The sequence below is a fragment of the Pelodiscus sinensis genome, chromosome Z (assembly GCF_052426305.1).
Source record: "Pelodiscus sinensis isolate ZL-2025 chromosome Z, ASM5242630v1, whole genome shotgun sequence".
Lineage (NCBI taxonomy): Eukaryota > Metazoa > Chordata > Testudines > Trionychidae > Pelodiscus > Pelodiscus sinensis.
The window spans coordinates 5,549,965-5,571,889 of NC_143085.1; the positions used below are offsets into that span (position 1 = coordinate 5,549,965).

The 21,925-nt window shown below is 43.2% G+C and overlaps 2 protein-coding genes across 9 annotated transcripts in view; one reads left to right on the plus strand and one right to left on the minus strand.

The window, feature by feature from the left end:
• PRR14L (proline rich 14 like) overlaps positions 1 to 12,123 on the plus strand; it is a 37,048-nt gene extending 24,925 nt beyond the window's left edge. For all 8 annotated transcript variants that reach the window (XM_014574783.4, XM_089775232.1, XM_089775235.1 and 5 more), the window contains 5 exons: positions 3,293 to 3,361; positions 3,918 to 4,086; positions 4,885 to 4,991; positions 6,492 to 6,563; positions 7,484 to 12,123. In XM_014574783.4, coding sequence (XP_014430269.3) covers positions 3,293 to 3,361; positions 3,918 to 4,086; positions 4,885 to 4,991; positions 6,492 to 6,563; positions 7,484 to 7,760 — 694 coding nt within the window. In that variant the 3' untranslated portion in view covers positions 7,761 to 12,123. The remainder of the gene's footprint in view (positions 1 to 3,292; positions 3,362 to 3,917; positions 4,087 to 4,884; positions 4,992 to 6,491; positions 6,564 to 7,483) is intronic.
• A 3,197-nt stretch (positions 12,124 to 15,320) lies between these two features.
• LOC102446694 (serotransferrin-2-like) overlaps positions 15,321 to 21,925 on the minus strand; it is a 32,815-nt gene continuing 26,210 nt past the window's right edge. The window contains exons 14-17 of the mRNA XM_075898023.2: positions 20,523 to 20,605; positions 17,637 to 17,821; positions 17,045 to 17,231; positions 15,321 to 16,176 (exon numbers count right to left, since the gene is read on the minus strand). Of these exons, the coding sequence (XP_075754138.1) occupies positions 16,136 to 16,176; positions 17,045 to 17,231; positions 17,637 to 17,821; positions 20,523 to 20,605 (496 nt within the window). The 3' untranslated portion in view covers positions 15,321 to 16,135. The remainder of the gene's footprint in view (positions 16,177 to 17,044; positions 17,232 to 17,636; positions 17,822 to 20,522; positions 20,606 to 21,925) is intronic.

Genomic DNA, 21,925 nt, shown 5'->3' on the forward strand with positions numbered 1-21,925 from the left:
CTGTGCCTCAGTTGTCCATCTATAGCTGTCCTAATTATAGAATAATACTGCTGCATAACCACACAGTGGTGGGCTGTTTGAGAGGTACTCAAATACTACAGTTATGAGAATTGTAGAAAAGCCTATAAAATAAACTGAATTATTTTGCCTGTCACTGAGCTATAAAGAAATGTTGAATTTAGCTTATCGTTTTCCAATGTTCCCTCTAACTTTTTCCATTCATGTGTGAAATAAATGTTATGTGGACCAAGGCATATGCAACTGTGCACCAGCAGTAGAAACAAATGCTGCCATCTGTGGGCACTCTGCTAATCAGTTGGGTCGCATTTGAATCTCTCCTTGGCAGACACCCAGGCTGTCCCCTTACTGGGAACACTATCTGTGTCCCTGTTGTTGGCATAAACAGAAATCTTGCTAGAGAAATAACTATATGAATTTCACTGTCTGTGATCTAGACACCTCAAAGTTCAAAGTGGCACTTGCTGGCCAGAGCTAGTCAATTATTTAATCCACTAATGTCAAGACCTTGGTGGACCAAGAGAATTTACAAAATTGCATTTATATTTTTTTTATACTAGTTCAAATAAAGCATAAGCTTTTAAAATAGAACTCCTGAGAATAAAAGAATGGAGATGAATGATACCTGATGGAACCAATTTTATAATCAGTCATCCTGTGGAGCTGTGTTCTTTCTGCCAGACCTTGAGGCTGTATTTCAAGTACAGATTTCCATAATACAGATTTATAATTGTGTTGGAGTGACCAGGTCCAGCTACAGTTTGAGAACTGAGCAGAGTTGGTAACTCTTTATCACCACCACCATCCTAAGAAAAATGTAAACCTTTTTATAACCTGTATATCAGGTGAGTTTTTATTATATTGAGTTGAGATGTACCATTTGGCATGGGAAGTTAATGCTGAATGGAGCCCTTGATAATTTAGTTCTATGGGCATCAGTCTTTATCCCACACAAATCAGGCTCCCTATTAGTCATTTAACATAAGTGAAAAGTTAACCTTTGGCTCTAAAGGCTACTTTAAAAAAATCACTCTTTTTTTTTTTTTTTTTTTTTTTTAACTAATTGAGAGAAGCCAAGTTAAACCGAACTACTTCTCGGAACAGATAACAAGAGTCTGAAATGCAGTATGCTGACTCTAGCTTAAGAAATAAGATGCTATTAAAGTCAGGAAAAATTGTTGGTGACTCTTTATCCCATTCACAGCTTCTTTAAAGAGAAGTCATTGCAGCATGCTATAATTGGAAAGGGTAATGCTCAATAAACTCATGTAGAGCACAGAAAAAATTAGCTATTTTAAAAGTAGAATCTATATGGCATTTTGAAGGATTTGGTCATAAGAAAATGTGGGCGGAAAAGGCAGCTGATATATGTAAAACAAAGGCTATGAAATACAATTTTAAAAATAAGCTTGCAAAAATGTTCTAAATTTGGATAAACTAGTAAGCTTTTCAATTTTTTTTTTAAAGGGGTGCAATCTCTAAATTGGGCTGAAGTGCAAGGGGGAACAGATTCTTGTAGCAATTTCTTGCTTTATAGATAAATATTTGTTGTAATATATACCACTGTCAAGTAACCATCTTCTTGCCCACAGTTAAAAGGATCAAAAAATATTTTGCTAGTCTAATATTCATCCATCCCCATCAGGAGAGGATTTGACTTTATCTATCATAGTCCTGAGCTTCACACAGACCTTTCCTTGTGATGAAAGTTGCCTTCCAGTTGGATTCTTTCATTTTAACTTTGGCACTTTCATAACTGAAAACGCAGTGAACATTGGAATGGTTTTCCTTTCCTGTGAAGCTCCTTGCTACCTGGTAGTTATCAGAAGTTTTACTTTAATTAACCTTATTCCACATTACTCTCAGAAAGGCAGTAAACTTTTAGGGGAGTGGAACATTTTATCACTCATACCTGACTTTTTTTTTTACTGCATGAAGCAGAATATTTTGTTACCAACAGGTGAGATTTTGATGCACAAACTACCAGTTCAAATTCTAGCACTAACAGACTAGTAGTGACTAGAATACTGGCAGAGAAAAAGCACTGTACATCTGGCACTTGTATACCTGATGATTCTCTCCCTCTCCTTTCCCCTCCCCCCCCCACACGTATAACTGCTTTTCATAACTTTCTACTGTTGCTATGCTGCCTGTAATTTATGGCAAAAGTATATAAGATCCTTAACAGATTGGCGTACTTACAAAACAAAGTCTCCACTTTATAACCTTATGGTTGACTATTTCACGATCAGCCCATGGAGAGAATAAATAAGGGACTTTAGGTCTGGTGTACACTACAGAGTTACTTTGAAAGAAGGCAGCTTATGTCAACCTAACTATGGAAGCATTTGCACTTAAATTTTTTGCTCCTGCTGACACAACTTCCCTGCTTGACAACTTGATAACTCCACTTCTCCAATCAGCATGGTCACATTTGAAGTATTTAGGTAAACCCAGTGTCAATGTAGACCCTGCATTATTTACCTTACTGTTACTGGCTTTTAGGAGCTGTCCCACTGTGCCCCATACTGGCAGTACAGTTGATACAGCATTCCTGGGGAGAACACACACCACTGACACAAGGAACAAAGTGTAGACACGAACAAGAAATGTTGTTACTATGGTGGCTGTATGCCAATGTAGATTAGGTTGATTTCATTTTGTAGTGTTGATATGACTTAATCTTAACAAATGAAGTCAAGGCTGTTCCAGATTACTGAAGAACTTAATTTTTCTCTTGTTACGCTAATTGTGTGCATACAAAAAATAGGCATAGTCCTTAATTGATATCCAAGTCTCTTCTATAAAGAGCATTCCAACAAGAATAAAGGGGGTTGTGGATTTAATCTTGTGGAAACCCTTTGTTGTACTTTGCAAAGTTTGTTGAGGCTTTTTTAACTTAAATTTACTTTTCAAACAGTCACAAAAACATCTTGGAATAGAGAATCCAGGCTCTCTTGAAACCATTTTCAGCTTGCAGACTAAAACATGTTCCCTCCTCTTCTGATTTTTTTTCTGAGTTTCTTCATCTTACTTCTCCGTTAAGTGAAAATAGTACCAGGTACTTTTCTCCTGAGTAATATGTCAAAAAATCTTAGGCCTTAATGACAAATACAGCTTGCATTGGGTTTTTTATGGGATGGGGTAGAGAGAAAGGGTACCTTGACAGTTTGACATTTCTGTACCTCTTGGCATCTAAATTATACTAACGAAGTCTTTCCTCCTGTTTATGGTATAATCCTGACTTCTGCCTTTTTATTTGTTTTTGAACCAGTTATGTTGTGTTACCACACATGACTGTCCTGGGACCCAAAGCTGCAAGGACCACGGGTGTGGACATAAGGTAAGAAGAGTCTTACCCTGTGATAGTTACTACATATGGTGGGAATGTGAGTGTTTCTAATGGGCATCATCCCCACATTCTGGCAGTTTGTCTTTTTGGGTTTTGGCAGATCCCTTTAAGCATTTGTCTGTCTCAGCCTCCGTGTAACAACAGATTCTAAATGGCCAACATATGAATGTATTTATTTATGTACACACAACAGGTAGATGATTGTATGTTGCAAATATAGCTTCTTTCAGCCCTTCTGTGCTGCTTGTCATGATAAATTAAATTATTGTGGTCCATTTTCTCACCCTAGATATTTGGTTAGCTCTGGAAGAAGATAAAGACTTCAAACATTGGTATTTCTTCAGATATACCTTTTGATGCTTATGTGGGAGAACAAACTCCCTTTAAATATATCCAGTAAACAAAGGAAATGGTTACAGCAGTCCACTCAATATGTCCTAGATTCTATAATGCTGTCACAATAAAAATCCAGCATTAACCTAATATTCTCTTTCTTCCCCTCCCTCCCCCTCGTCTTTTCATCTAACCCCTTCCCCCAAATTTGTAGGCTGGAACATTCGCTCTCTGATTGGCTACCAAAATCTTGCATGTTTCCAGAATTGGCAATATCTCCACTCAGGCTTTCAGTACCTGAATTTCAGGTCCATCCCTTTGATGCCCTCGATGCTTCTCTCTCACTATGTCCCACATCCCAGAGGGACACTGAACTGAAAAAAGTAAGTGGTTTCTTGTCTTTACTAGTAGAAGTAGGCAACTAGTCTTTGTGTACACAGTAAGAGTAGCTTTGTTAAATTTATATTCTAATGTTGCTCTGCAACTAGACAAGGTTTAGGGTTTAAGTTGAGCGTGGGCCTTTGTTCCCCAGGCACCCAGGACCTGGATCACTATAAAGGCAGAGTTTTTACCACTGACAGAGCTCCTTGCATTCCAATTTGTGCTAGTCCTGCATTAATTGGAGTAGTTGCTGCTGAAGTGGAAAGATAAGCAAAACATAAAGGATTAGAGGACCTGAGAGAAAAAAATTCTCAGACTTCTTTCCTCATTACCTTTCCAGAAACTCCTTGGTATATTGTACTGACAAAATTGATTTTTTTTTTTTAAAGCCAAATGGAACCACTGTAACCATCTAATCTGTTGTTCTAAGTTGTAGAATTTGTCCATGATTCCTATATTGCTCCAATACTGTGTGCTCAAATTAGAGCATTTCTTCAAGAAAGATACCCGGCTTTGATTTTAAAGAAACTTGGAGGTGAAGCAGCATCACAGTTCCTGCTGAATGGCTTGCTGTTTCATATACTTTTAGTTAAAATGTATGTACATTTGTATTGCCCAAAACAAATACATTTTGTTGAAAAATAAAGTAGTTTACTGCAAAATTTCCCTGGTATGTGGCCTACCTTAGCTTCATATAGTGTTATACTTACACATGCTCAAAATGGAGACCCCAAGTGGGAGAGAACACTACTGATAGGTAAGCAGTTGCTCCTTTATTTTATATTTTTCTCTTTCTAAAGGCAGAGCCAGAAAAGAAGCCAAAGAGAGTTTCTCAGATCCGCATCCGAAAGACTGTTCCCAAGCCAGATCCTAACCTTACCCCCATGGGACTCCCCAGACGAAAAAGGTGAGAGGTCTCTCTTAACTGGACAATGATACTGGGATTAGCCACTTCTAAGAAGTGCACTGCATTGTATCATCACCATTCTACTAAATGGGTTTTCTCTGCTTGCCCAGTTAGGCTTTTCCTGGTTGGGTGGTCTTGGTACTCAGTTTCTCCATAAGCCATGGTTAAGAGTTCTGTGTTGCCTGTGTAGAAGAATGAGGTAGTCGATAGCTGTCTCCAAACTAATAGACTGTTACTGAAGACAAAAATCAATTTTCATGAATCAGAAACAAGGATGAATGAACTTTAATTACTCCAGGTAATATATAGCATAAATATGAAACTCTTTAGAAACAGCAATGGAATGAGTTGGCTAGAAAGAAAATGGAATTCCTTTTACAGTCTAGCCTTGAATAACTCAAGTAGCCATAGGTATATTAGAAAACAGTCCTACTACAGTTCAGGGAGGGAAAACAGATTACCTTCCCAAATCCCTTGCCAGCTCAAATTATTCTGAGATTTTTTTTCTGCAATCTTTACTTCTCCTGGCTGTCCAACAGGATGTTGGAAAACCAAAGTTCGTGTTAATTTGGTCATTGTGCCAGTTACCTCCACAAATTTTTCAGTGTACTTGACTCTGACCTGTTCGTGTCCAGGACTTCTGTTGAAAAGCAAAAGTGGCAAGTTGGTAGATGGTTGATTGACTTGAGGAAAACCCATTCTGTCAGATTTCATTTGAAATTGCATCAAAAGAATTACCATTGTCACATGCATCTGACGAAGTGGGTCTTTGCCCACGAAAGCTTATGCTCCTACACTTCAGTTAGTCTATAAGGTGCCACAGGACTCCTCGTCGCATTGTCAATAGTCAAATTTAAAACCAAGACTCAAGAAATGCAATCCATTATTTAACCTTCTGGAACATTGAAGTGGGTCCGCCCCCCCCCCCCCCCCCCCCCATCCTCTGTTTTTCATAAATAGGGTCTGCTTAAGTTGCGGTGAAATCACGTATTTTTCATGGGTTGGTCATGGCATAAATAGCAAATTTCACAGAAATGTTTAGACAAAACGTAATTTCCTTCTCCCCCACACACTACTTTTCTCAAAGTGGAGGCTCCAGCCAGCCACCAGTCTGTGCTCCGTCTTCAAAACTGAGTGGCCAGAGACCATGATTTTCACAGCCACAAACTTGGTAGACGTTCATAATTCAAGAGGCAGTGATCTGTGAGGTATTTTTCTTTTTGCCTTTGGTTATCATTAGTTAGAAATGTTACTTCATGCTGGAAGGAACACTCATCCTTGTGGAAATGGTAGGTCACAATCCATTACTTTCTGAAGCATCATTTGTAAGATTCTTAGATCTCCTTTTAAAACTCATTTACAAATTAATGTATGGAGTTTAAGGTGAGAAGGAAAACCTGACTTTTTCTCCCCTTCTCTCTCCACCCCCCGGTCATGTTGCCTATATAGGGGGAGATGGTTCTAAAACTCTCCTTGCTTCATTCACTATTTGCTTTCCAGGCTGAAGAAGAAAGAATTTAGTTTAGAAGAAATTTACACAAACAAGAACTACAAGTCCCCTCCAATGACCAGGTTTGTTGCACACACCAATAGGGGGGATGTGGCATATGTAATTGAACTGGTTGGAGATATGAAACTGTCTTTTTGGAAATAGAGAAAAATAAGTGCCCTTCAGAACAAAGTTGAATTGATGACTCTGATTTGAATTGCTGTAGAAAGGTAATTCAGAAAACATTGAAAATCTGTCCTTAATCTGTGAGTGATTGGGAGTAGGGAGTTTACAGTCTCTCAAATTGAGAACAAACTCTGGTCATCTGAAGTGGGCTGTGCCCACAAGTTCATGATCCCATCTACATGTTTTGTTAGTCTATCAAGTGCTACCAGGCCATTTGTTGTTTTTTGAGAACTTATAGTTGTTGAAGGTTTAAATGTCACTACTTTGTATTAACTTATTTGCATTCATTTCAATATTTAGTCAAGATACAATACCCATTATTACAAAATTAAAAAACAAACAAGATTCTCCAAAATTATATTCCATTGGACTATAGGGGCTGGATAAACGCCATGTAGACCTCAGTGCAAAATACCAAGAATGCCGCTTTACAGGCAATTTTATTTGTGTGGGGTTTTTTAATCCTTTTATGTAGATCTAAATGCCTCTGTTCCTTACAATAAAAATCTTTGGTTTGAGCTTTTGGACTAAAAATGACAGATTCCAACTGGATATCTATGCACCAACAAGAAACTCTACAGAAAATGTACTAACAGCTAGTGATGGGAAACTATTTCTAAAGATAAGTGGTCATTAGTTAGAAACATGAGCTCCGTATTGTGAGGTCTCAGAAGGGTCATTGATTGTAAAAGTTAGAAATGTAAAAGTCCCGAGTCATCTAGTCATTTCTCTGTCACTGCAGGATGGTTCCTTTCATGTCTATGAATGAAAAATAGCTTTTTCTGACATTCTAACTTCTATCCTTTACCTTTCCCAGATGTCTGGAAACCATCTTTGAGGAGCCCAAGGAGAAAAATGGATCTTTGATCTCTATCAGCCAGCAGAAGAGGAAGCGGATTCTGGAGTTTCAGGACTTCACTATTCCCCGGAAGAGGAAGACACGAAGCAGAGTCAAAGTGGCGGGTAGTTTCACACGAGCCAAAAAGGCTGCAGTGCAGGGCAGAGAGATAGATGCCCTCCTTGTTCAGAAACTAATGGATCTTGATGCCTTCTTTGCAGAGGAGGATGAAAAGGAGCAATCATCTGGAAGCTGAGGGAAGAATTGAGCAGGAAATGGCTTAGTTCCTTTAATGCTTTGATCCACTTGGGAGGGATCTGCCTGTCTCTCCAGACCTTACCAACCACTCAGTTCTAATACCTGATGATCAGTTGTTGGCTGCCACCCCCTTTGAGGTGCTAGTGTATATGTACACTATAATGTGCTCTTCCTCCCCAGCCTCTTTAGAAATTATGGCTAATGTTTAAACACCTCCTGCAGGTGTGATGAGGAGAATAAAGGAGGAAATAGTACATTTTCCATGACACTAGGATTCTAAATACACCTGAAACTTTTGCACATTTGAGACTGCTGTTTACTGCAGTGGCTTGTCCAGACAACTTGATGACAGAGAGGGTACTGGGACAGAGCTGAGTTCAGGTAGCTGGGTTCTTGAGACCACAGGATTCTTAAATTAAAGAAAAGTAGTTTGGGGAGGGGGAGGGTTAATTTCTTCCATGTCTCTGTGCCCAGAAGTTTTCTTCTGATTGTTGTCCTTCCTGCACTCAGTCAGCAGCAGCCATATGTAACCAGGTCTTACATAAGTTGCACTTTGTATGTGTTTTTCTTCATTTGCTGCATGAAAGGCGCCTTGTACTCTTACTTATGTTGGACTTTTATAAAATCACACAATAAGAAAAATAATACTAAATGCTAAGCTCTAGCCAATTGTAGAATGGATTTGTTAAACCTGGTTTGCTGGTGCTTTGCTTTTGGAGGGAAAGGGGGAAGGATCAGTAGTAGCAAGAGGACATAATTAATGTTCAGTTAGCAAAAGTACCCTCAGATACATGGCACCAGGAATTTCAGTGTGAGGTTTTAATTCTGACAGAAAAGGATCTCAACAAATCAAGCAGGTTTTTTAATCTCATTTTTCTACCATTTTAACTTAGCATTCTAGTTTGGGATAGAGCTTCATGTAGCTTTTATAATTAGAAATTAGTGTGCAGCAGTGTTGTATATAATAGCTAGTGTTATACAAAGAGGAGGATTGGGTGAATCTAATGCTTAGAAAGTGTTTGGATTTTTTAATATTTAAGGCCATTAGTAATCTGAAGTAGCATTGGGAAGTCTCAGCCATACTTTAGAGGGATCAGTGCTCCCCTCTCAGATCCTTACTTGAAGCTGTGATTCAGGTAATTTCTGTTCTCCAGTGCCTACAGAAGTTATTCAGGCGAAGCTTAATGACATGATGTCATTGCTGATATGCTCAAATGTTAACAGTTCCATTCTTTCTTCTCCCTGCCACTTGTAACTTGCACTTTTTTACCTTTGTACCCCCTACAGCAACTCTCTATTTACCTTCCAAATCCGTGTCAGACATCTAAAGCAAATGAGCTTTGTGATCTAGTCCAAACATGAGGTTGAAAATACCTTGTTCTATCTTTTGCTGCTCTGCCAGCTTCTATTTATTTATTTATTTTGTCCTGACCAGAACTTAAATTCAAGAACTTTGAACAAGCAGGAAATGTCAGGTATCACCATGTGAGACTTCAGGGAATAAGTTCTAGGTTTGTTCTGTTCCTAGTTCATTTGCTGGGATTCTTCCACAGTTTACACCATTGTTGTGGAGGCTGATCATCGTCACCCAGTGAGGAAAATTGAAATAGAGACATGCAAACTACCACTTTGATGGTTTTATGCTGGCGGAGGCAGACTTTGGCTCTATTGATGTATGATTTTTTTTTGGGGGGGCTACTACTGTGCAGGTCCAGTTAATAGTAGCCTCAACATGATACCTTAGTCTATCCTTACCATATTCCGATAGGGATCCCTGAAAGTATCTCTTCATAGTACTGTGGACATTGTCTTCTGAAATGTTTTTTAATCTCCCCATACATTCATGACTTCAGCACTGATATTAACTGACTGGAACAGGGGTGGCCAAGCCGCAGCTCTCAAACCACATGCGGTATTTGCTAGTTCTGAGCCACACGCCTGGACTGCTCTACACACACGCCCTAGTGCCCAAAGGGAGAAGTGCGTGGCAATGGCAGTGGACCCAGGCATTGGGTTAAAGCATGCGGAGGGCTAGGGCTGCCAGGCTCTGGGGGAGAAGGGGAAATTGGGTTAGCAGGGAGGGCTGGAGATGCCTGGCTCTGCAGGAGGGAGAGGGTATTGGGTTAGAGCAGGGCTCTGGGTGTGCCTAGCTCTGGGGGAGAGGAGGAGGATTGGGTTGGGGGGAAGGGAGCTGAAGCACCTTAAATCAAAGTCTTTATGGATGCAGAATAAAGCAACCAACACAGATGTACTATTTAAATTCCAGGGCAAAAAAAAAAAAAAAAAAAAATCAGCATGTACCTGGTCTACACAGTTTCTTTCAAGAAAATTCAAAGGTGGCTTTCCAGGCTGAAGCAATTCTTCTGAGACATGAGTCTCTCCCTTCTTGTCATATTTGCAGTCTGAAATTTTAGAACTATAAAAAAGCCATAATTTTTGTAAGATTAAAAAAAAAAGGAAACCATACCAGAGATCAACCAGCTGGAATGAAACCAGCACTTCAGATTGGTGTTAATTTAAAAAACTCATAGGATGTAATAGGGCAGTAGTGTTAAATTTACAATACAGGGGTGAGGGGGTGGGTTTTTTTTTTAAATTTGATGTTTGTTCCATGTCAAGTTCTCTGACGATCTAGGGACTGTCTGTGAAAATAAATGTATAATAGCTGGCTCTTTGCACACTCTCCACCACTATTTTGGCTCTTCATCTCTAACTGATTGGCCATCCCTGGACTAGAAGCTGCAGTAGGGGACTTGGCTCTAATATTTATGCCACAGTGTGAGATTTCATGACAAACCATTTCAAAGTGAAGTACCGTATTTTCCGGCGTATAAGACAACTTTTGATGTTAAAAAACATCCCCCAAAAATCGGGGGTCGTCTTATACGCTGGGTATACAGCTTTGCGGCTTTGCAAAGCCTTGGCGGAAGCCAGCGGCGGGGCGTCCTCAGAGGCTTTGCTCCCGGTGTCTCTGGTCTGCTGGGGACCGTCTCTAGCAGACCAGGGACAGCGGGAGCAAAGCCGGGGAGGCGGAGGGCGCTGGGGTATAAGACGAAACCCTATCTTTTAACTAAAAAATTAGGGGGTCGTCTTATATGCCCAGTAGCCTTATACGCCAGAAAATACGGTAATGCTAAGGTGGAGTGCTAATGAGGGAACTTCTGGCTCTATAGTAGAGTGGGCTGTAATTATAGTGTGGATTTACAAAGCAGCTGAGAGAATGGGAAGAAAACTCAGGTCCAAGCATCATTCTGCCCTTTTAGCATGTGCTTTGAAACTTTTTTTTGTCTGCTTCTTTCTTTTCAGCCTTGTTTATTTTCACAAAAAGCTTTTTGTAGCTATAACTGAGGGGGGCACAATGAAAATATTCAGCTCTATTTCACTTACAAACACTGGAACTGTTTAGTTCTGATTCCTCAACGTACCATATTCCCAAATTTTTTAAGACTAACATGTCAGCATTATCATGATCAAGGATTTTTTTTATAGCTGTGTAATAAAGATTGTAAACTAGATACCACCCCCTCTCCCCATCAGGTGGTCCTACTTTAATCATGCTTTTATGCTTCACTGCAACTTCAGTTCCAATTTGCTGTATTCTTGGACCAGCCTTGTTCTGTTTGTGGCAGCAGCTTATACTGTGAGGGACAGGAGTGCAATGACTAGGGATATCAGACTCCAGTCTGAGCAGCTTCTGTCCCATATACACTCTTTATGAAAGAAACAGGGAGGATGCAAACTTTTGGGTATGGATTCTCTTTTTTCCTAGCATAGAGAAGTATACACTTTTTCCTAAGATGGCGCCACCCCAGTGAGCTCTGTGAATTACTGTGAGTGCATTTAAAAGGATATTTTCAGAGCTATCCCCCTTGTAACTATCAGGAAAGAGCCCAGCAGTGCAGGCTGCGTGTCTGCCTTGGGATCGAGGGGAGCAGTTTTACTGAAATCAAACTTCAGTGCTCTTATCCAGCCGCACACTGTGTGGCAAAGGCGCCCTGGTGCATATTAAAGAGTTCCTCTGACCCAGTATGCCTGAGACTTGCATATACTTGAGTTTTGATGCTTTCTGGATATGGTTTGTGGCAAGCCACTGTCATTTGCCATATCCTAGTCAGAGTTGGGATCTTGGGTGTGTGGGTAGATAGCATCTGTTCTTCAGCACAAGGACTGACAACTGCCTGGATGAGATGTCTGTCTGAGATCATCATGTTAATAAATAGCTCAGTGGAAATTTTTACTTTGTAACATTGGCCTCTGTCATGCCTCTGCAGATTAGTTTGTTTGTGAATTTAAAATTCCACTGATTTTTTTTTTCTTTGTGTTTAATTTATGGAAATAAAATGTTTTTGAGAACCTTTCAATTGTTTACTAAAAACTTTGGGTTTTTATTCAAAATAAAGTGCTATTTGTGCCTTGACTTCATGTTTCCCCCAGGTGAAAGGGGGATATGTCTCCCAGCGAAGCTGTGAAAATGAATTCATTGTCTGTAAAGTGTTCTGAAATACTTGAATGAAAATGCAAATATTGCTTCTCTTAAGCCAGTAGCTGTGTTAGGCATCTGTGTAACATTTTCATACATGTATGGTGAACAAAGGCCATGCAGGCTTCCATACAATGCAAACAATTGAGTCTTCACAGTGGTGTTTAGTGCTTGGGTAAGGGAGTGTGGTGCGTTCTTAGTTCTGAAGTTTTCCTTTTTATGAATTCTCCAACACTGACAAGTGCACGATGGCCTGCATGAATTCTGTATTACAGTCCTGGATTCATTTGTATTTTTCCTCTCCTGTCCTAACCAGAGGTTCCATGTTGCAACCCTCATCATACCAAAGACTTCACTGATTAGCTGGGTTAGCTGTTGTGTTCTACTGCTCCTCGTGCCTGTCCCAAAGAAGGTGGGGAAGGAACTAGTGACTCAAACAGTCGTCCTACAACTTTATACCTCAGTGCTCACCAGTAGCTCGGGATCTGCTGATAGATCTCAAAGCCTTTGACAAGTGATCCTTGCAGGCAGGCCAGAGGAGGGGTGCTGATGTCAAGGTACCCCCTCCCACTCTGTGTCCTGTCTCCACAGAGCAGAGAGGGGGCACAGCAGGACTTGGAATGGGATTTGCTAGCTGCTTTGAGGAGCGGTGCAGGGCCAGGGTAAGGGTGAGCTGCCTTAGCCCCACTGTTCTGCCACCTGAGGTAAGCCGGGCCCAGCTAGAGCCCATATCCTGAAACCCTACCCCAGTCATGACCCCCCCCCCTTACATCCCAAACCCCTGCCTTATCCCTGAGCACCTCTGCATCCAAATGCCTTCTCAGAGCCTGCACCTAGAACCCCCTCAGCACCCCAACAGCCTGCCCCAGGCTTAATTCAGAGACCCTCACACTCCAAATCCCTTAATCTAAGACTAGATCCTGTGCCCCAGCCTGGTGAAAGTGAGGAATGATGCAGTGAGCCTCAGAAGGGGCACAAAGGAGGTGGGGCAAAGGTATTTGGGTGTGAGGTAGATCTTGGATTACACTTAAATTGTAAAAGTGATCTTGTGCTTAAAAAGGTTGGAGACCCCTGCACTACCCAACAGTTAATGTTTGGATGACAAGTACTAAGGTATCTTAAATCCCTGCCTATGTGAGACTGAACAGTCATACAGAATTCATAACCCACAAGCAATTAGAAACAATTAACTAGGCCTGCTCTTCATATACTGCAATCTCTGGAAGAAACCTGGCTGTTGATCTTAACCTAAAAATTAATGACTTTGATAGAGATTTGTTGCTCTAAAGCAGGGGTGGGGAACCAAAGGCCTAGGGGCCAGATGTGGTCCCTGCATTGCCTGGATCAGGCCCTGGGGCTTGGAGATCCCCCGCCCCAGCATTGAGGGGCCTGCACTGGTGCTCCAGGGCTTTCCACCTCCTGCTCTCCACCCCCTCAAGGCTGGAGCACACAATCTACTAGGCTAGGCCCCCCTAGGCTCTGGTGTGTGAGGGGAACATGGGGGCTACATCTACACTGGCAGCTTCTTCTGGAAGAACAGCCGTTCTTCTGCAAAAACTTGCTGGCTGTCTACATTGCACAAGTGTTCTTCCAGAAGTAAATTTACAGTCTAGCGTTGAAAAACAAGGCTTTTCCGGAAGAGTTATTCCTCTCCCCACGAGGAATAAGCCCTCTTGCACAAGAGCTCTTCCACAAGAGGCCAGTGTAGACAGGCACCTTGAATTTCTTGCGCAAGAAACCCCTATGGTTAAAATGGCCATCAGAGCTTTCTCGCGCAAGAGAGCATCTACACTGGCATGGATGCTCTTGTGCAAAAGCACATGGCAGTGTACATGCTCTCTTGTGGAAGAGTTTTTTGCACACGTACTCTTCCGCAAAAGAGTTCTTCCAGAAGAAGCTGCCAGCGTAGACGTAGCTGGGGAGTGTCTTTCTCCTTTTTCTGTGGGTCAGCAGCCCCCGATGCAGAAAAGGTTCCCCACCTTTGTTCTAAAGCCTAGAATCTAGTCATTCCCGCAGAAACCTTGTTTTTCTACTCTGTACTATGGATCTCATAACAAAGTACCTCCAGCATTCTAGACCCTAACTGCATAGAAAATGTGTTGCTACTAAATCCAAACTATGTAAAATGTTATTAATACTTACATTCTACAGTTGTCTTACTGTTTTCTACTGGTTTAAGGATTCTCAGCAGTGGAAATCAAAGTGCAGTGCTACAACAGTCCATTAGATGGTGCATGAACTCCAAGGAAGGAAGTGGGAGCGTGAGGAAGCCAAAACATTCATTCATGAGATTGGAATGAACAGATCCAGGCCCGGAGTGGGCCCTTGTGTATGCTGCAATTCAATGGCTACCGTATTTTACACCTTTCCCAGATGCCACAGACATTGCGCTCTGTTTGGTTTCCCTGACATGTTGGGATCTTTCACTCTCCAGCCTTCCCTGGGAAGGCAAGCGAGTTGGATTACAGCACCTGCTCACTGCGCTCGCCCATCAAATCCGACAAGGGGGCCAAGGAACAGGATAGTCAGAAGTGGAGATAATACTTAGTAGCCAGGGACACACATGCAGCCAGTAGCAGGTCCGGTTCTTAGGAGGAATGCAAATGGATTTGCACATTGCTCTTGTCCACAGACACTGCCCCCCCCTTCCCCAGTTCTGATTGGGCATTGGCCAATGGAAGTGCAGAGCCAGTGTTCAGGGTGGGGTATGACACAAAGCCCCCGCCATGCCTTGCAGCTGGATCTGCTGCTTCTGGGGAACAACATGGTCCACAGTGCCAGGACAGGCAGGAAGCTGCCTTAGCACACCCATTGATCATCTGGTCCCCCTAGCATACAGCAAAGTAATCCAGTGCCTGGCATTACCTGACTCAGCACTGGGCTACGACCCATAGCTTGAAAATCACTGCCCTAGGGTTTGGATGCATACACATTAGATTATTCTCCAACATGAGAAATACCCTGCTAAGTGCTGCTTTTCTGTACCAGAATGGAACTCCGCTGCTATTCCTTTCCCATCCATCTCCACCTCCTATTAATAATACACAGAACCTGGTTCTGATGGTAGAAACAACTTAGTCATTACAGAGTGTTAATTTTCCGAGAGATAAATGCAAAATGTATTGATTCATTTGGTACATGTTCTTGGTTGGTCATACAAACAGAAGAGAAATAAACCAGAAATAAATACACGTATTGCTTGTCTGTGCTAGAGGAAAATATAAAGGTAGTGCAGCGTAGCTAGCTGAAGCAAGATACATGCATTCAAAAGTAATATTGCAGTTATCCCAGATGTTTTCAATGGAAATGTAGTATAAATAAAGCAAGTTAGAGGAACAAAGCAATAACCTGTGTGCTGTATATGGCCAGCAGAAGAAGGAATTATTATTCCTAAACCTGATGTTGCCTACAGTGTAGCCTCTGACCTCCCTGCAAAGATGATAAATTGTGCAGGGTGGGGATTAAACTGAAGCTACTAAAGAGTTTTAATTGCTGGCAGCTACTCTTCTGAGGCTGCTTGCCAAGTCTCAAAATTTTGCTGTCCAGTCTGTACTGCTCTATGTGATGCCATGCTTCACACAAAGCAGAGTAGATGTAAGTAACAAACAGCACTTCTGGACAGGAAATGGCAGTGACATTTGAGCATTTTCAGCATCGCTAGTCCAGTAGTCATGGTGGGGAAAGAGGGAGCATATATATTAGTAGGAGTATGGCAACTGCACGGTTCATTTTTTCAGTATTTGAACATGATATCTGTCTTGCTGTTATGAAACTGCAAATAGCCAGTCTTCAGTGTGAAAGCCGTTTCGGTATCTCTTGGTTTCAGCTTGGGTGGTGGTGATGGATATCTTGCGGCACTTCTGTCTGTTGCATCAGTAGACATGTCTGCCTATTTAAGATGTGCAGATATCCTGTTTGCAGAATTCTAAGATGTCTATAAATCAAAATATAGTTTTAATTAAAAACTGTCAACTATAAAATCACTGTTCTGCCTGAACAGATTGTTCCTATTACACCTGACATCACTTAAAAAGACTCATACTAGCTTCTCAGGTTATTTCCAGTTTTCTTACTCTGCCTTTAATAGCCATTTTTATATAGTTGGTTTCATGGTTTTGTGGCTAGCCAGTTACATGCCTTGCTGTTGGTCTCAGCAGCTTTTTACAAGGCTTTTATAGTCATTTAAAATTTTCTAGCCATACTATTGAAAAGTTTTTTCATCATTCAGTATGACACAGTCCTTTTTTAAGGATAATTAACATTTTAAATGTAAAAAACCTGATCCCTTTTCCCAAAGCTAGGCATCTCGTAGTAAGAAATAAGTGACTTCTTGTGCCCCTAGCTATAGAACTGGTCTCTGGAAGTCAAGGGGCAAAATCACAGCTGGTACTAATGGGCCAGTCTTCAATAAACTTGTGCCTGCTTTACACTATCATTAATCTTGTGGCCAAATTCAGGCTATAATTTGCTTAGCTATTCAGTGTACAGTATTCACTGTCTCCCCAAAGTGTAGGAATCTTTTAAAATCTGCAGTGAATGAGTGTTACTGCAGAAGTGCTGCTCTTCACCGGGAGCTGGTAGCAATGATTATTTTAACGTCATCTGTGGGGAAACGCCCTGAAACATTCGCATACCGATGCCTAGAGGCAGGAGTTGCTGTAAGGAATTTTGGCTTTGGGGGAACCCCCTAGCAGCTGCTGAAGTAGAAAAAAAAGAGTTTATCAGCTACTGCCCAGCTGGAGTTGAAGCAAATACGCTTCTAAGGTTGTCTCCTAAACCAAACACAAACTACTTCACATTACCTGCATGTGTGCAATTAAACACAGATTCTGCCAGCTGGAAGAAGGCTTTTCCAAGGATAGACCGATAGGCCTGGTGGTCTGTGAGAACAAGATAGTGAGTGGCATCTTTAAAAAGCAGATCACTTTCTCCATACTCCTGAGAATTAAACAGATGGAACTTGGAATCCAGATTCATTGCCAGAGATTCCTAAACAGAAAAGACAAGAAAATTAGAAAGCAGAAAATGAAATAGGTGAAACAGGTGAATTTTCAGCAATGTGGGAACCTCACAGAGAGAGGTGTAGAGGGTTCTGCTACTGCAAGTCTTATTTGAGGCCTTTGCAGTCACTTGCAAGTTATCATATTGTCCGTCAGAGAATCACAGTGGAGTGTTTCTCAGCAAGAACATGATCATGATGTTACTGGTGCTGAAACTCCTTTTTAATGAATGTGAATGGTCTTTTCATTGGTCTCCTGTACAGTCTTTAGAGCTGGCTGTGGAGGCACTTGGTTTGTTTTTCATTTTGTTGGAAGGCTTTGAGTTCCGGGCGTTGATGGAGTTTCCTGTAGCATGTAAGCCAAACTGAACCATCTTTCCCATTGTCTCCCTTACCTGAGATTTCATTAGGAAGTTGTAGATCTTGGTCATAGTCACTGGCCGTGTCATGACAATGTTAGGGGGAACAGGACCCAGGTTACAATCTGCCCAGTCTGTGACTGCAACACGTCTTCCATCCGGACACAGCAGCTCAAAGTCATTTAGAGTATAACCCTTAGCCCAACCTGAGCTCCGCAGGACTGCAAAAGGAGATGGAGAGGCAAGTAGAGGTCAGTTCAATAAATCCTGTGCCTTATCCTGTCTGCTGGATCTCAGATGAGACAAGGCCAAATCCCGTGTAAAGTGTTTGCAACTGGAAAGGAAGGAAAACTTGTAACCCTATCTGAGTCCTCATCCACTGCCCTAGCCCAATGAAAGTCAATGAGGGTAGGGGAGAGTGAGCAACAGAAGGGTTGTGTCTAGACGGGCCAATTTTTCTGGAAAATCAGCCACTTTTCCAGAAAAACTTGCCAGCTGTCTACACTGGCCGCTTGAATTTCCACAAAAGCACTGACTTCCTACTGTCTGAAATCAGCACTTCTTGTGCAAATACTATGCTGCTCCCGTTCAGGCAAAAGTCCCTTTTGCACAAAGCTTTTCCGCAAAAGGGCCAGTGTAGACAGCTCAGATTTGTCTTCTGCAAAAAAGCCCCAATGGTGAAAATGGCGATCGGGGCTTTTTTGTGGAAAAGCACGTCTAGATTGGCCACGGACGCTTCTCTGCAAAAAGTGCTTTTGCGGAAAAGCGTCCGTGCCAATCTAGACGCTCTATTCCGCAAATGCTTTTAATGGAAAACTTTTCCGTTAAAAGCATTTCCGGAAAATCATGCCAATCTAGACGCAGCCAGGGAGTGAGAGAGAATGGAGTTGGGAGAGGTGGCATTAGAGAAGAGGTGGGGGCAGCAGTCTTTGATTTTGTGCATTTAGCAACCCAGCTCAGCACAGCTGAGGAGACTAGCTCTAATTTCTTTCCTTTCACTCTCTTCATCTTGGCCTGGCCCCTATTCCTGGCCTAAATTTAAATCAGCCTACATCAGCAATTGCAGTCCCAAACAAAGCTGCTATGCTAGAAGCAATCAGCACTATGTGATCTGATCTGCCCCCACTTCTTTCTGCTCCAGGCACGTCCCCTCCCTGCTGCCCTACAATCTGGACACACCTGTATGTGGTGAAGCGAGATCAGGTGGTGTAGAATCATCTCTGCCAGATCCACATCACCTAATGATTTCTTTACGTTAGGTTAATCCCCAGATGCCTCTGTAGGGCAACTTTCCACTTACTTTGTGTTGCTGACACAGCATAAGGCAGAGGAAGTTATGGCCAAGAATCTAACCCATAGTCTGAGTCACTCCTGCTGTGCCCAGAAAGTACACTTTGCCACAGTTCTCTACAGAGGATATATAGCGCGTACGCTGGTGTTTCTGTAGGGAGGCTTTGTATTTCAGTGACTGTTGGCTGCATGTGATTTAACTCGAAGCTTCACTTTCTATTTAGTTAAAGAACATTGCAGTTGTCAATGTATATTAAAGCTGTAACAGCCCATCAGTTCATCTTAACCTGCAGCTGGAAAAACCTTAAAGGTACGTCTAGACTATGGCACTATTTTGGGATACTAAAAGTATCCCAAAATAGCAACGCCACATCTTTAAAAGTGGCTGCTATTTCCCAAAATAGTGGGCACGCTAGTCCAGCGTCCTTGTAACCCGTGTTCCGTGAGGGTTAAGGGATTTGACGGAATAGCGCCCTATTTTGAAATGTGGTACTCTCTACAGAGCGGCGATACCTGGGTGGTCGACAAATAACTTTGATGTCGGCAGGGGAGCTGCCAGACTATCGCGCTGAGCCAACAAACAGCTGATCAGCTGTTTGTCGGCTCAGCGCAGCAGCCATGCAAATTTAAATGAAGCGGCGATTATTTAAATCGCCACTTCATTTTACTATGTCCGGTAGCCTAATCTACATGTCTCTGTCGCCAGAGGCACGTAGTCTAGACGTACCTCTAGAGCAGAGCCACATGGAATAGCCTGCCCAGCAGATTCAGGTTCCTGCTGGGCTGCTGGCTGGGAGCTGCCAAGATAAGAGTCTCCCAGCCATAGCCTGCCTCTGGCTCACACACCCTCTCTTCCTCTCCTCCCCTCCCCACCAACTATCTGCCCCAGGTCACCAGCCCCTCCTGCCCTATATCATCACCCAAACCCTCTGTGTCCCCTCTCCTCATCTCCTCCAAGTCACAACTCCCTCCCTGACTCTGCACCCCCTCCTACCTTCCTCCTCCAGGCCAGAATCCTCTCCTGCACCCATAATCCCTCCTGGAACCTGCACCCGCAAGCCCCAGTTCCAGATCATAACCCCCTCCTTCACCCAAACTCCCTCTCAGACCCCACACCCCATCCTGCATCCCAGTCCTCTATCCCAAGCGCCCTTCTGCTCCCAGTCTCTATCCCAGACCCCGTGCTCCCTCCATACATGTGTGGCCCATGACCACTATCCAAAATCTTGGTGTGGCCCCCCACTAAAAATTATTGCCCACCCCTGCTCTAGCATCTATTGCGATATCTTGTACCTCACTGCCCTGATTTTCTTCTTCTCTGGTCAAGCATAAAGGAATACAACGCCTGCAGCTACCTCTGGATGAGGCACTTTCCAAGTCATCTTCTTCCTTATCTGCCTGCATTCACTGATTATGACTCTCTTCCCCTCCAAACTAAGTTGTAACTAAATTTCATGTTTCATCAGTGCATTCAGACACAGAAGGGTGCTTGTCACTTTAAACCCAGGCCAAACAGCTGTGTGCTCAGATTAGACCTTTGGCATATGGAGGTTTCGGAACCATGATCATTGTGTGGGAAGAAACTTTGGTACCCGCTGAAATTCTCAAAGGATGGGACAAACAGCATCTCACTCTTAATATTCTTGAGCAGGTTGTGATGTTCCAGGAAAGCCACGTCCCCAAAATTCCTTCCATTGGGACTGCCGACTAGACACCTAGCACAGGGGAAAGCAATAGGTTATCATGATATCGGCTTGAGAGACGGGAACTTCACCAGGTGATGGAAGGGTTTAGTGCAAGTTTGAATCTAGTCTGGGGCCCAGGTTGCCAAAAGGCACCACCATGTGCTGAAACAATGCTGGATAATCCTTGTGAAAAGAGTTAGTGGCCTCAGTGCAGGTCTTGGTGAATTAATGTCACTGTGACGGAGTGTACCAACCCTGCACTGAACAAGGGCGAGTAGAGCGAGGCTATTGGGCGGAATACGTCCCGCCCCCGGGGCACTGCTGGGCATGTTCCCAGTGCAGCCCGAGTATACAGACCTGCAGAACAGATCAGTTGGGGCTGACCTCAGGAGGGGAAGGAGCTCCTGCCGAAGCACCAGAGCAGCTGCCGCTACCGGCAGGGCAAGAGCCGGAGGACCAGCCGACCCCGCAGCTACAGCCACTGTGCCGATCTCTGCCGCCCCTCCGGCGACAGCTTGCAGCCAACCGTCACTGCATCAGCTGCCACCATGCCAGCAGCCACCACCAAACCCTACACCACTGCCACACCAGACCTATGGCCACTGCCATGTCAGCCAACACCACTACCGCAGCTGGATCTGCACAGTCAGGTGGGGCCTACGCCGGCTGGGACAATGGGGTAGGAAGCAGCCCAAGGCGGGGAACAGGAGGTGTCCCAGCGGGCTTGGTGTGTTTCAGGAAAACCCGCCGCCGAGCCAGTGGTGGGAACCTCCCACCACTGATAGGGCCCTAGGCTGGAGCCCAGAGGAGAGGGAGGGTCCGGGAATCCCTACCCACCCCCTTTCTCCTAGCTCCCGGTCTCGGAGCTGATCCACAGTGATGAAGCCTCTGGGCCTGCGGAACGGTGACTAGGCCGGGCGGAGAGGGAATCAGAGTAAGGCGCCCCGTGACAGTTACAAATAATTATTTGCCTCCTTGCTGGCAATCTCAGCAAACAGGCCCAAGTCCCAGTGGGCAGGGGGACTGAATAACCTCATTCCTAAAATCTGATTCCAATACTGGAGTTGAGGCATATTGGCAGGGCAAGTTTAAAGAACCTTGCAGTACCAGAATGTGTCTCGATTTCTGTCACTGGGGCTGCAAAACGAATGCCATTCAGCTACATTATAAATACATAGACGGGCACAGTCTATTGATGCTTTCTCTATTTTCAGTGATTTGATATTCTCTTTCCACTAGGTGGTGGGGAATGATTCCTTGCCTACAAAAATGTCATGCAAATCCTCTACTATTTCTTGCTCAAATTCCACCCCGGCTGTGCTGGCTAACCCGGTGGAGCAATTGTTAACC